General features: G+C 39.6%; 1 protein-coding gene across 2 annotated transcripts in view; it reads right to left on the bottom strand.

Moving 5' to 3' along the window:
• Nucleotides 1-2,131: 2,131 nt before the first annotated feature.
• The window catches only part of ZDHHC2 (zinc finger DHHC-type palmitoyltransferase 2), a 54,815-nt gene continuing 41,794 nt past the window's right edge, over nucleotides 2,132-15,152 (bottom strand). For both annotated transcript variants that reach the window (XM_036011682.1, XM_028526604.2), the window contains 5 exons: nucleotides 13,151-13,277; nucleotides 12,765-12,857; nucleotides 9,374-9,486; nucleotides 7,622-7,695; nucleotides 2,132-4,472 (listed from right to left, as the gene is read on the bottom strand). In XM_036011682.1, coding sequence (XP_035867575.1) covers nucleotides 7,655-7,695; nucleotides 9,374-9,486; nucleotides 12,765-12,857; nucleotides 13,151-13,277 — 374 coding nt within the window. In that variant the 3' untranslated portion in view covers nucleotides 2,132-4,472; nucleotides 7,622-7,654. The remainder of the gene's footprint in view (nucleotides 4,473-7,621; nucleotides 7,696-9,373; nucleotides 9,487-12,764; nucleotides 12,858-13,150; nucleotides 13,278-15,152) is intronic.

Raw genomic sequence — 15,152 nt, 5'->3', positions numbered from 1 at the left:
CTAGGACTAGTTAAGGTTTTCTTTTTTTAATACACACAAATGTTTGATTAGCCCATTTAAGATGCTTTTAATACGACTGCACATACTGATAGAAAAAGACATGAAATCTGAACTCTGGCAGTAATAGCTTTACTTTCATAGCTGAATTAAAAAAACAACTGGAGCTTTCTATGGTACTAGTTCTTTAATTCAGCATCAGCACAATTCTACTTTGGCAAATTATGGTTTTCTCTCAATGTAATCAAGCACCTTTGTCTGTCAGAACAATTAAATAGTAATAAATTGAGGTCAGGATTGAGCTCTGCACACTGTTAAACCTTCCCCAGAAGATGTAACATACATCATGAAATAGTACTGTCTGTCCTTTATGAGCAGTGAGGTCCTTTACGTAGCTTAACCAGGATTTAAAGTCACTTATCAAAAGGCCCCCTTTGGTTTAATTATTACTCAGAAATAAGTCAACAGATGAGTAATCTTAGCCACCCCTGTCCCCACCCCACCCCCACCCCTGCAAACTGCAAACTAAATACAGAAATACTGACTGCTGGCCATGAACAAGAACATCAAAGATCTACCACTGGGCATTTGTCACCAGTTTCGTTTTTCCTGTCCCTTCAGTGAGAAAAGGCTGCATGTGATTTCAAGTCTATTGGCCACGCCCAGACGCATACTTAATCTTTTTGTTGACATAAGAACCATTTGCAGGGTGTCAGAGATGGAGCTCTAAGTTAACACAGCTTGATTATGGCAGAGCACCTATACTTACATCCTCTTTTGTTTGAGGATAGAAAAGACCCATTCCAGAGCCTCCTGCTATGTTGGGAGACGGATACATCCTAAGTTTGATCCACAGCAGTTCCTTTGAAACAAGCCTACTTCAAGTCATCCCTTCACTGATGGCCGCTGGATACAACCCTATAAAAGAACAACAAATTCATCATGGCAAAGAGAAAAGGTAAGTGCACGCACGGCCTGGCCCATTATGAAGTATAACGCGATTTCCTGTGTCCTGTGAAAAAATCAGGTTTTTTTGTAATTTCCAAAGGAAATACAGGGAGGGAACAGACGGCTTCATTTTAAAATCAAAAACTTGAATGTCAGCATGTGTTGAATCCTTTGAATAAGTGACATGAAAAAATTGCTCAAGTGTCAATGAGAGTGAGAATCTGAATTTTTACCAAGATGAGGTTTAAAAAAGTTCTCGTGGTACCAGTGTGAAAGAATAGCAAGGTGTATGTGGTCTGTTTCCACGTGGGAGAGGAGATGTTCAGAACTGGCTAAGTATGTGGGAAAGGAGTGGGAAAGCTTTCTACAGAAGGATCTTACCTAGAGACGTTATTTGTGCAAAGCCATTGTCCAGATGTGCCGCTGTGGACAAAAATGTTAGCAGATTTATTGTGCAGTCTCTGGGTGGGTGGCATGGTTATACTGAATCCCTTCCGGTTTACAGGCAAGTGATCTTTCTATACTTACCATTTACGTGGTTCGTATATGTTTGTGGGGTTTTTGAAAAATTTCATAATGCTACTAGAACTATCCCTTTTACTTACCAGTAAATACTGGATAATGTGTATATACTAAAGTATACTGTATAACTTAAGAATCAGTTCAGCAAATTTACATGCATATCAATATAAGAAAAATTTGCTAGCTTATAATATAATGAGGTTACCTGTTTTTTCATGGGTTCTTTTGAGCCTGAGTCACATAATTACTACTTAAAATTTTTATGAATGTGGTTGACAAACCCTCTGTATTAGATTTTCCTAGTGAAGATAGTTTTGTCGAATATTGGCCATATTTCCAATACTTGCCTGTTGATGACAGTGTGCTCGAGTTTACCACCCATTTCCAGTGTCCTCAGAATCATTTAACGACTAGTGAGTGGTGACCCCATCCTGTCATACACTTCTTCTCAAGAAAGACCTGTGAGTCTTGCCGGGAGCAGCTGGCTCTGGTAGACTATTAGGAAAAGTGTATCTGCAAAGCGATTCGGACCGTCAGCGTGCGGGCAGCACCATACAGGCAACGACTGAAGGTGGTCAGCCAGACTGTATTACGTGTAACAGGAGGGAGTGTGTGGGTCAGCACTTCCCCAAGGGCCTCGTCACTGCATTTAGATGCAGCTGTCCTTTTTCTCTGAAAAAACAAACCCTCTTTCACTAACAGTGGCAAATAGTTAACTAATAGGTACATTTTATGAGTCTGTACAAAACGTAGGTCTATTTGATGTCATTTTATTCACCCAAGTAAAATTAACTGATACTGCATACCTAATGAGATACGCCGTCTCCCAAAATCATAACCCCGCAACGGAACAAAAAAGCCAACCAAGGTTATCCACTGGATGAAACAAAAAGGGAACCATTACAACTTAATGAAAATATTTTATTTTTAAAAATGTTTTCAAATCTGAATCTAGTGTGTATCGACTTATGTATTTCAATAATTACATGAAAGACCTAAAGGGGGAAAGGATTAACAGTACTCTAGCAAGGTAAAGAATAAAAATCTCTCTCTTTCCCCCTGCTTCTAGTTAGTGTGACAAGAGGGAACACCCGCCATCCTGAGCCCCTAGAAGCAACTGTAGTGCTTCCTGTGCTTTGAACAACACCTGGCTGCATGTAATCCCCAGCACATCACGTGGTGCTGCTGCCCCTCCGGCTCCCAGCAGTACCTGCAGCTCCCAGCCTGGCACTTCAGGTCATGGAAAGTGATGACCCCAACATGCTTTAAGTTACAAGTAAAAACACTCCTTATGGAATCTCTTGAAACCCATTGTCAGATTAAAATATTTAGCTTTGAAAATGAGGAAAAAAAAACCCCGCTATACTACTGTTCAAATTAATTGCTCTCAAATGAACTATAAAATGGACTGGGCTGATATTGGTTCTTCCATTAATTCATTGAATATAAAACATTTTGTATTTTTAGTAAGGAGGAGTAATTACAAGGATTTCTTATTACTCCATTATCCTTTGGCCTTCTGTTCTGGGTTGAATTTTTCTCTCAGATTTTGAGAAGTTTAATACCATTTTCTCTTTGATTAAATACCAGTTCTTTAGCTGTGTAGTTTTAATATCTAATCTGCTTTAAGTTTGGAATATCAGTACCCAAAAACAGAAAGTCCACAGCTTATTCTAATCATGAGCATTTACAACACTTACACTCCAACAAACTAAAAAAGAGTAAATAACACTTTTTTTTAAAATAGTGCATACAAGGCACAAGAGCTTTTTAGTATATTTATGAAGCCTGACATTTTGGCATCAACAAACACACCACTTTATCTGAAACTCAACTTCCAAACAGCACCCCGTTATGTTGAACAAAATTTCCAAAAAAAGTATATAATTTTTTATGAATTGCATCATTAATCTTAGTATGAGGAACTATATAGTTTAACTGTCATAACTTTGATGAGAGGACACAGAAGTAATATAAATGGAGGATTAATCTATGGACCCATCAGGAATTCTTAACTGAAATTTAATATTTCTGCTATGTTCAATCAAAGGAAAAAAAATAAAAAGAAATTATAAAAGCCAAACTGGCTAAAGAATATCATAAAATAAACCAATTTTTGTAGTTGTTACAGATTTTCCCCCAATTTAAGAAGATTAGAAGAGATGAAAAATACAGGGCCCAGCACAAATAATGCTCCTTTTTTATTATAAAATCTTTTATTATAAAACCATAAGCATGTAATTTTGTAACATAACAATATCACACTCAAGCACACCATATGACATTTTAGGTGATATGTTCAAATTAAAACCATACATTATTACACCCATATTATTACTGTACCAACCACACTCAAGCAGGCCTTACTTCTGCCGGACCCTGTATATTTCAGATACAATAGAAGTGTATTGATTCTGACAAAATTTTCTAGCCAGTTGCTTTTCAGTGACCATACTTATTTTCTAGCAGGGAACAAAAGCTAGAATTAGATTAAAGTCTAGCAAAAAATGGAGATCATCAACTGTAGGTCATTTGGAGTTTGTAATGAATTCACTCAGTCTGAAGGTAGATTCGCATCAGAAGGAATAAATAAAGAAGTCTGGCCACCTCCACCTTTTCATAGGTAAGTAACAGGTTTTACGAATATATCTTACAATCATAATGTGACTGGAAATCTTTTAAATCTCGGTACCTTCATCTGAACTTCCTGGATCAGAATTGTGACAAATTATGGGTGAAAACTGGCCCATGAATATGCTCAGTTTTTATGACAGATTATATTTTTGTCCTTGATTCATAAGCCATAATCATTTTTAACATTTAACAGGAATCTGCATTAATTAAACAGTCTGCATCTTGAATTAAAAATGTGATGTTTCAAGCAACAGCGTGGAGAGAACTCATCCATTCATGTCCTGTGTGTCCAGCCCAAGGGCAACGGGGACGATTGGATCCACCAGTGGTGCCCGTGGGAAGCCTCTTCCATCCACCTGCAGCACTGATACCTTGACATGAAAGACACAAAGCAGGAAACTGTCGTGTTAACTATTTAAAAAGAACTACAAATGACCAACTCATGCATTCCACAAACACCTCATCTGTTTGTTGCAATAACATCCCTTGTTCGAAATTAAATGTTTTCTACACTAGAAGGCTCAGTAGATGTGTTCTTGTATATAGACCTCCACATCAATGCTTCTCACACTAGAATGTGCATACACACGGACCAGAGGATCTTCCTGTCAGAATGCAGAAGATGTGGATTCGGGTTCAGTAGGACTAGAGGAAGGTCCAAAACTCTGCATTTCTATTAAGCTCTCAGGTGAGGCCAGGGAGACTGGTGTGGGACCCCAGCTGCAGTGGCAGGGTTCTTCCGTGATCTAGTCCTGCACTGGTCTGAGGTCACTAGGCATTTAGGAGTGACAAGGGCATCAGAAAGGGGAAATAAGTTTAAAATATCATATGCACAGAAGCACAGCTTTCTTTGTCTATAATTTATAAGAGGGAAGGTGGGATAGGCTAAATTTAATCTACACTGGAGCACCACTGTGGGTCTAGGCACATAAGTATCTGGGACCTATGCTCAGAGATATTTCATTTCTCAGCATGAAAGGCCACAGGTCATTGAATTACTAATGTAGTTCAAAAAGAGAACAACATGAAGGTATCATTCAGTAATATAAATTAAGCATATCAACATTGGGTAATGTTCAATATAAATGCATTCAATTAATTGCTAGGTCTGAGATGTAAAGCAGAAAAACGATCAAAAACTTTTTATAATTATTTGGAATATTAGCTACCTTAGGAAAATTCAATCTTTTTAAAGAAATGTTTTTCTGTCACTAGTTATATCAACAGAATGAAAAACATTACATCAGAAAATCACTTTTTAAAACAATGGCAATGAAGCTCATTCGTGCTGTCATTTGGTTATTATGACCATTAATCTCATACTCAAATGTAATAAAATCAAGTTTTGTGAGATTTAAAATTTTAACAATGTTATTTTATCACCTGTTTCCAAGAGAAATATTTATTTAGAACCTGCTCTGTGCCTGGCACGGTGCAAAGTGTTGAGAATAATGCTGAACAAATGCAACATTGGTCTTGTGTCAAAACACTGGGATGGCCCTGCCTGACGTAGCTCTGTGGATTGAGCGCAGGCTGCGAACCAAAGCATTGCAGGTTCGATTCCCAGTCAGGGCACATGCCCGGGTTGCAGGCCACAGCCCCCAGCAACTGCACACTGATGTTTCTCTCTCTCTCTTTCTCCCTCCCTTCCCTCTCTAAAAATAAATAAATAAAATCTTTAAAAAAAAAGGCTTCCTTTAATTAAAAAAAAAAAACTGGGACGTCTACATGACATGACATTACTATGTGAACTTGTAAAACAATATGTGACCTCACAAACAGTGATGATTATCACTAATAATTCAAAGTCCTAAAAAAAAATCCTGTGAAACTTTACATGCTTTACAGATCTATGCTCTATGAAATATTTATTTGTGGTATTGGTTAGTGATTCATATTTGTTTTTCATAGCTACATTTTCAGAATTATTTTCAGAAATTTGATATTGTCCCTTTGCTATTTGACTACATTAAGATTATCACATTTCTCACTACCCTAACCACAGTTATAATTAAGCAGATCTACCACACCAGCTCATGCAGTCATCCAAAACCAAAACAGTCCCTGCTCAAATGGCCAGATCAGTAGTTTGCTGTTATTAAAAAGCTACTCATGAAAACAAAATGAAACAAATTTAAAAATATTTAATTTTTTTTTGAGGTATTACCATACTGCTTTCCACCGTGGCTGCACCAGTCTGCATTCCCCCACAGTGCAGAAGGGTCCCCCTTCCCCACATTCTCGCCAGCGCTTGTTGTTTGTTGGCTGCAGCCCAAGGGTCCCTCAGTAGGTGAGTGGATAAGACAGCTATGGGACACCCACACAATGGGATACTACTCGGCAATGAGAAAACCTTACCCTTTGTGACAGCATGGATGGACTTGGAGAGCATTATGCTCAGTGAAACAAGCCCCTTACCACACCACATGATTTCACTCATGTGGACTCTACTGAACAAACTGAACTAACAAGCAAAACAGAGACAGACTCGTAGGTAGAGAGCAGACTGACAGCTCTGGGCAGGGCGCGGGGGGGGGGGGGGGGGGGGCAGTGGAGGGGAGGGACTGAGCAAACAGGAAAGAACTCAATTGGTGACTGTGGCAGCGGGGATGGGGGGGAGAGGAGGTATAAGGTGGACAAATACGGTAATGGAAAAAATTACAATTAAATTAAAAAAAGTTTTTGAGGATTAAAGTGGGCTAAAAAAAGGACTACTGAAAACCTCAGACACCTATTAAGTATCTGGACACAAATGATTTTGTTTTAGATGCTACTGTGTCGCTTCTCTTAGACATTAGTGCTCCAGACTGAAGTAAACAGGCTTGTCTGGATAACTGTAATGTTCGACCCTCTGTATTCGTGTTCATTTGTGTGTGTTTGTCTAGATGCTTGTGGCTCTGCTCCAAAGGGACTCTTTATTCTATTTTTTTCTATTGACTGCAGGCTTATAAATAGGTTATGTATTTTAAAAACTGATTTTGAAGTACTGATTTTAAAAATTATGGTTTAAATAAAGTGGTTTGGAACACCTGTTATTTTAAGAGTGGGATCCTACTGTTACCGAAAATAGGGATGAAAAGGTTTACGCTAACTGGATGTCATTATCTGTGCTCAGACTTGGTGAGACCCTGCTAATGGAGGGTTAAGGACATGACCACTGTGTATCCTGAAGGATAGAAAAGTTTGCAAAAAACTGTACAATCCGGCAAAATGACAAGAGAATTGCCACGTAAACTTCAATATTTTAAGATTCCCCCTTGCCATTTACTGTATTACTATAAAAATGAATTTTGTTCATCAACAAAGTTTTAGTTTTATCAGGTTAACCTAAATACTTGCAAATGCTGAAGCTCCGTCCACGTCTAGAAGTCTCCAGCTCCATTACTGCACTCCCCAGGGTCAGCTAAGACATCTTTTAATTTGAATCATGCAGAAATAAATAATGTTTATGGAAACAATGTGCCCTAAGAGAAAAGTGTTAAAATGTAAAACATAACAATAAAGGAAAAACTTCACTCACTTTCAAAAACATGAACTGATTTTGTTTGGAGAGTTACGTCTCATTCTCCATGGTCAGTGCAGGATTGCTCATCCCTTCAAGGAAGAACAGAAAAGTGAGAGACACGTCGAACCTGGCACTCCTCAGAACATCGTAAACCATCGTCTCCTAGTTCTCCGTCGACCTAGTCACTCTAGCCAGGCTGACCTTGGAGCCCTTTCCCATCTCATCCTTCTCATGTTCCTCCTCTCTTACATCGTCCTCTGAACTTCAGTTTCTCATTCACCCAGCAACGTAACAAAAACACTAATCCAACATGCCAAGTAATTAACAGCACATTAAAAACCAGAAAATCGTTTATACGTTAACACAGAACTGCAAGAGGAGACAAGAGTCCTCTCTGAAAGACGGAGCTCTTTGTCTCTCCAGCCCCTGCCCCCAAACCGACCCCCAACTATTTATCTGTCCTCTACCTCTAAGGAAACTGATGGATTCAAAGTGCAACTAGGTGTCATCAATTTCTTGTTCAGGTAATGCCTAGTCCTCCCCATAGACTGGAAAATGGAATGGCACGTGTGAAGGTGAAGAGAAACCGAATTATGAATACTGAAATGATGAGAACATTCTGAGGGTATATATATACGGAGGAGGGGCGAAAGTAGGCTTACACTTGTGAGTATGTAAAACAGTTTGTTCTCATATTACTATTTATTAATTATTGTATTATTTTCCACACAAATAACTGTAAACCTACTTCCCCCCCACCCTGTGTACTGTTCAAGGAAAAGACCTTTTAAAGAAAGCAATATTTTAGGAGAATATGACTCATTATATATTAAATTAGATCCCAAATCTGCCTTCGAATTTTTAATCAGGACAGTGTATTTGTTTTTCACCATACCAAAGTGACTTCCGATAACCCAGTGAGTAAAGTGCTGTGAGCCAAAGCCAGGCAGCACTTAGGAGAGAGTTTTGGGAAAAGACTAGAAATGAAAGAGAATTCAGGAATTCAGTTAGCCAACCTGGTGATTTTCTGGCTAACACTGTCGCAATGGTGGATGTATTGGTTTTGTACTTATTTATAGGGACACCACACATATTTAACTTACACCTTGCCAACCCTCAGAAACAAGTAGTATTTTCAAGGTAAGAAAGCTAAGTCTATGATGTTAGGTAACTTAACAAATATCACGTATTAATTAGATGCCCAAATTAGGATTTAAAATCAGGTGTGTCTGACTTCAAAGCCTTGCTTGTTCTCTACCGATAAAGAAGTGATCAAAAGATTGAGATCGACAGTAACAAGAGAAATATGAACAAATTACAGGTAGCTGACATTGTGTAATTATATAATCGGTTCTGCATTTTTAACTGGATAGAAATCTTAGGGTAACAGAACTGTGTAATTTGGTCCTTTACAGCAGATATTTTTAAATCTTTTGTCTGAATTAATCACGTTTTTCCATTTTTTAAAAAAACTGTCCTTTGAGTTTATTTCTGTCATTTAATATGCAGTAATAAAAATTTAGTTTTAAAACGAAAAAAAAAACCACCCCCAAACAATGAAGATCTATCTTTCACAAAATGGTTTTCCAGAGAACTAAGAGACATTAATCAAAGTGCTTCACCAATAGAAGTTCTGAAAATAATTCTAAATGTGCACTGGAAGTCTGGCTCCAAGAAAATTCCTCTGGGTAATACAATGGACTTTTTCACTACTTTAACCTTTTGAAAACAATACACATCGAAGAAGCCGAACCAGCACGCCCTTACCGGCTTTGTCTTTTCCCGGGTTAGCGCTGCTCTCCGTCCAGGACTGAGAGTCGGTGAGCAGGTGGCTCTGCGACTCTCGCAAGGGCTTTGCAGGAAACTGGTGGTTTTCAGGACTGAAGGACAACAACCATCATCACAGTCGTTACATTAACTCTTGACACTATCGCGGTGAGTGCTTCTCAAAGTACAGGACTCAAGCCGAGATAACTGTGCAATGGCAGTTATGGAAGAGAATTGGGGGAATACAGGAACAATTCCATTGCACGGACTCACTCATGGTGAGAAAAGCGTTCTCTCTTTGGTTCCTTTTCATTCCTCTGACTGTATGTAACAAGATCGCACTCTTTACCTCTGGCAAACCTCCGTTTTTAGCACAAAGACTCGGCCTCGGCCTCAGACTTTTTAGCAGGTAAGGGAATCTGGTTAGACCTAACAGCATTTTACTATCAATTTTACCTTCACTTATACTCTACGTCCGACAAATTATGCTAGTTTCTCATTTATGATGGTGATATGGAATTTGGTTTAAAAATAAATCTCCATGCTAGTTTAAATAAATATACTCATATTAAAGAAACATTATTTTTAGGTGGTATGTGGATATGGAAAAAAAATAGGAAGGTAATGGTAGAAAGGCAAGTGTGAGGGAAAAGTGGCCCAACGTTTTCTAAAGTGGCCTAACGGGTCTTGAACACAGAATTCCCTACCTTCTACAAGACAGAAACAATGCATTTGAGCATCGTCTTGCAGGAATGTTGAGAGCATCTGACATGAACAGGTCTTACAAACCTGGTGTTTCATTTGAGAAAATGAAGTCTTAAAAGAAGAACTTAAGTTTTAAAATGTAAGCAGGCATGTCACATATCAACACATTGGATGGTAGGAAAAAATAAAGCATATGCATAAATTAAAATAACATAAAAATTCAAACACCATTTCAATCAGATAGAAAAAATTATTGGCATAGAAACTGTTATTTTAGAACACCCCAAAGTACTAACTATAATAACGTTCAAAAGAAAAAACTACTTAAAATGCCTCCAAGAATAATTTCACATATTTCAGTTGTCTGTAACTGTTACTTTTTACAGGATATGCTTTTGCACCTCAGTGATTGCCTCATATCTAAAATTTGAAAATACTTCAATTTTTGACAGCTTTATCATACCCTTATTAAAATTCTGAAGGTAAATCTTTAAAAAATATCTTCTCCTATTCATATGAAAAATCTTTTTTACTCTGATTCCTATTATTCTCTGGAAAGAGGCCATATGCCAGGTACAGCATACAAATTTGATTGGACAAGGTGAGGATACTCATTAGTCCTTATGATGAGTAAGATGGGAAATCTGCTGGGAACCGCCCTGCCTGGTTTCAGAAGCTGTAACCCCCCATGGCTAAGGCTGAGGGAGCGACCTTGGGACCAGAAGCCACTGAGAAGACAAAGCTTATCTCCCTGGCAGGGGCACCGCTTCTGCTCCTTTTACTTCATCCATAACTCGTCCCCAATGCTTGATCAGTTAGCCAATGATGAGTAAGATTCACCAAAGGGGGGAACAATCTGAGACAGGCAGGATCATGTGGGAGGCCCCCAAGGGAGGACTTGGGGGGCTACAGCGAAAGTGAGTGATGGACCCTTGCCCCTCCGCTTTGACAAAGCCTGAGTCCTCATTCTGTCTGCAAGAAGTCTCCTAATCTCTTGGCTGCCTTACTTCCCCTCCCTGACTTAAGCCTGAAACAATGACAGAGGGTGGTGCAGTCCTGTGCTGGAAAGGGTGGGTTCCCCGGATGATCAGGCCTAAGATTCCCCTCCCTGACTTAAGCCTGAAACAATGACAGAGGGTGGTGCAGTCCTGTGCTGGAAAGGGTGGGTTCCCCGGGTGATCAGGCCTAAGAAAGAATATGTAAAATCCTGTGAAACCTGCTTTGTTTAGAATGCTCTCAATTAAATAAATGATAAGGGTCCAAGCAAGAAGTGAGTTTGTTCCTCAAAGTTTTATTGTTCTTTAGCTATCTGACCCTGACTCAAAATAGGCCCTCAGAGTTCTTTGTTATCTATTGTTTGATCCTTACTGCCTGACAATGACTGATGAGCTTCACCTGAATTCCTGTGCAAATGAAACCAATAAAAGTCCACTGAGGAACCGGCTCCTGGCCCTTCTCCTTTGAGAGACTGGCCACCTTTCCTCCCCAAGCAGATCATGTCTTGGTAGACTTATTTTCATCCGTGGAGGCCGGGGGGGGGCCCTGCGAGCGGAGCCCCCCCACCAAAATCAATGGAGGTTTTTGAGCAGAAGAATGACAAAATCTGATGTATGTTTTAAAAGGATCATGTTGACTTCTTCCGGGTGAATACCCTGGAGTAGGGCAAACACGGGATCAGGAAGATCAGGAAGTGAAACAATTCCTCTGAGAAACGATGCTGGGAGATTCCGAGGGTGAATTGGGACAGGGCTTGCAAACGGAGTCAATAAACCGACTGCAAGACAGGAACCTAAAAGGACCCCAGAGCTTCTGGCCTGAGCACCTGGGACAGTGGAGGTCATGAACACTGATTCACAGGTGGAGGAGAATCGGGTCTAGTGTGGGCGCCAGGGTGTGGGCGCCTGGAGTGCAGAGGACTGCCTTGCACCTGTCCCACTGGCGATTTAAGGGGAAGGTTGAGTAGACACACAGCTACTCGGGCAACTCGGGGGCACAGAGGAGACAGAATTAACCACAGACATTTTATAAGGCTAACCAGGGGAAATTATAAACTTCTGTAGCAGAGACTTTATCTGTCAAAATCCAATCCCAGCATTTACAGGGAGGGAGGAAAGGCTGGTTACTTCACAGTCCCTTCTCTGGGCAACGATGCCAGAAACGGGGTCTCTCTCGATACCCGTGGCAGGCACACTTAGTGGGAGAGAGACTATCTCGAAAACCCAAATAGTCTTAAACTACAAAAACCACTTAATCAAGATAAAAAACATTATAGAAAACTACTGTTAAAGTTTATAAAAGCTATGACAACCTAACGAACAACTTATTAAAACTAGATTTTTCTGCACCAAGGCATAAGAAAAACCATTTAGCTCTGTGGAGTTTTCAAGCTAAACCTCAGAGGATGTGACCCAGTAAGACTCTGGTACCGTTGACTGTCCCTGTGAAACACATTGAAATAGCCTCCTCACTAACTGAGGGAGTCTGGTCTGTCCACTGCTCCCTCTAGGGGTGGGGTGGCCAAGAGGTTTCATCTCATGGCAATTGACACTTCATTTCCAAGTGGAGACCATTGTACGATAGTAAATTATCCTATGTTCTTAGGTTTTCAAAGAAATATATAAACAGAGGATACACGAGAAATGAATATACTATTCAAAAGTAAAATAGAAAAAAAATATGGGATTACTTTTTGGATGCTGAGTTCAGCCCTGCGGGAGTAGACGGCTGTTCGAGATCCTGGTTAACAAGGCAAGTCGGGAAGGAGCATCCGTCACCTAGACTGTGAGGAGAATGAAGACGCACAGTTGGGCAGTGAGAAGGACAGCAGAGTGAACCGTTACAAAGTGCCGATGCCCAAGGAGAACACAGTAATACTATGGCCGACGTGTGTATCAGACAGTGGTTTCAGCGCAGTGCTTAAGGAGATGAGGAGTTAACTGACTTCCACACTGACATAACAGTGAGTCATAAAATAATACTTTAAGAAAGAAGAGTTCCCACCCGGAATAATGGAGTTCCTTTGTTGACTCACTTTCATTAGTTTAAAACCTGAAAATTTTCCCAACGAAATACCTTGAAAAAATGGGTAGCAACCAGTACTTCTTCTCATCACCAAAAACTTGTCGCATATTTTTACTGAAACCCAAGCTGAATCCATTCTTATCTGTTCCGTGTCGAAATACTGGGCTTCTAAATGCCTCTATGAGAGATACAGAGTAATCACATGAGGGGAGAACATATCAGTTAGTAGCCAGTGAGTTCAGAAATGACCGAATTAAACAAAGAAACTCGCAAATCAATGGTTGGCCACTTGTGAGTACTAATGTGCCTACCAACCGCCCAGCAATATGGATTGTCTGTTCTGTTTTAAAATAATCAAATAATTACATTTATTTTCTTTTTAAGAAACCTATTAACGATTATAACAGCACGTGTGTGTTGGTGAAAATTAGAAAATACAAACGTGTAAGGAAGTGAAAACTTCACGTCTTCTAAATCTTTTGTTGATAGATGGGTGGATGGATGGATGAAGATATATACAAATCTACACAATTTTTAACCAGAATGAGACTATGTTCTACCTAATTCTACAACCTGCATTTTACAGTCCCTAAGCTCCATGTTCTAATCTCTTTAAAATGTTATCTCATCCCAGTAATACTTTTTTTTTTCCAGCTAACCAAAATGTACTTTAAAGCTTGTTCGTCCAAACCAAGATCCAGTGCAGAATCCTCCACTGGATGTGGCTCCGCCCACTCGGCAGACGGAAGCTGAGGGCAGAGAGGCTGCAGGGCTTGCCAAAGGTCAGGCAGAAACAGACATCAGAGGCAGACCTGAGCAAGTGCATCAGTGTTCCTCCCGTAATGCGACCTTTTCTTCTGAGATGCAACAATCTAAAATGTTACTTTCTGAATATGAATAAATGTGTACGTGTAGTGAGTTCTGCCTATTATTTAAAAACTAAAACCCTGAACTAGCAGAGTCACGGTGCTATGAGAAAATGTGGCAATTTGCAAGATCCTTAATATTTACCACCCTAGGTTACACAGATTTACATAAGGAATGTTATAATTAGAGGACCATATTGTCCAGGGGAAGTCCTTTCAGTATTACAAGTTCAATCGACAAACTTTAGAAGTTAAAAGCTTCTAGGAACAATTTACTTAGGATGAATTAAAATTGAGTTGCCCAACATAGATTATGAAATAAGACGCTTTGTTTAAAAATTATTACACCAATTTTCACCCTGATAGTGGCTGCCATAATAAGACTTCACCTGAATATTAAAAATGATCATTCTTTGACTATAGGAATCTTCACTGACAGTTATAATAATGGAATTTCATGGTTTGAAGTGTCCTTTGAGATCATAAGGATTTATAAGTTCTGGATGGATGCCCAAACTCCTAACCTTGGTCTAGAAGACTCGATGTAGCTTAGTCCCTGCTTACTCATCAAACGTCATAGTGTATTTTTTGTTTTTAGCTTTCTATGCTCCCACCATGTGGATGGCGTCTCAAGCACTGCTGGCTCTTTGCCCTCAATTTAAAAATTGAGGTGAACTTCATGGAACACGAAATTAGGCACTTTAAAGTGAACAATTCAGTGGCTTTTTGTACATTCTCAATTTTGTGTAACTACCACTTATATCAAGTTCCAAAAATGTTTCATCACCCCAAAAGAACCCCTATCCTCATGAGGCAGTGACCTGTTACAGCATATTTCAGTACTTCATTCTTTACGGCTGAGTAATATTCATATACATCGTCTTTTTTCTATCCATTTGGTGGGCATTTGGATCGTTTCCACCTTTTGGCTAAGGTAAACAGTGCTGCTATGGATGCTGATGTATGAATGTCTCTCGAATCACTGTTCTCAGTCCTTTCGGGTGCATACCTGAGAGTGGAACTGCTGGGTCACATGGCAACTCTCTGTCTTCCACTTTGAGGAACTGCCAAACATTTTTCACAGTGTTCACACAACTGTTTCCCCACCAGCAATACGTGAAGGTTTCAGATCCTCTACACCCTCACCACGACTTGTTTTTCGCTTTTTGATACAAGCCGTCCTGGTG

The sequence above is a fragment of the Phyllostomus discolor genome, chromosome 11, assembly GCF_004126475.2.
Source record: "Phyllostomus discolor isolate MPI-MPIP mPhyDis1 chromosome 11, mPhyDis1.pri.v3, whole genome shotgun sequence".
NCBI lineage: Eukaryota > Metazoa > Chordata > Mammalia > Chiroptera > Phyllostomidae > Phyllostomus > Phyllostomus discolor.
The sequence above is the reverse complement of the archived record's forward strand: the minus strand, read 5'-3'. Positions and strand labels throughout refer to the sequence as shown.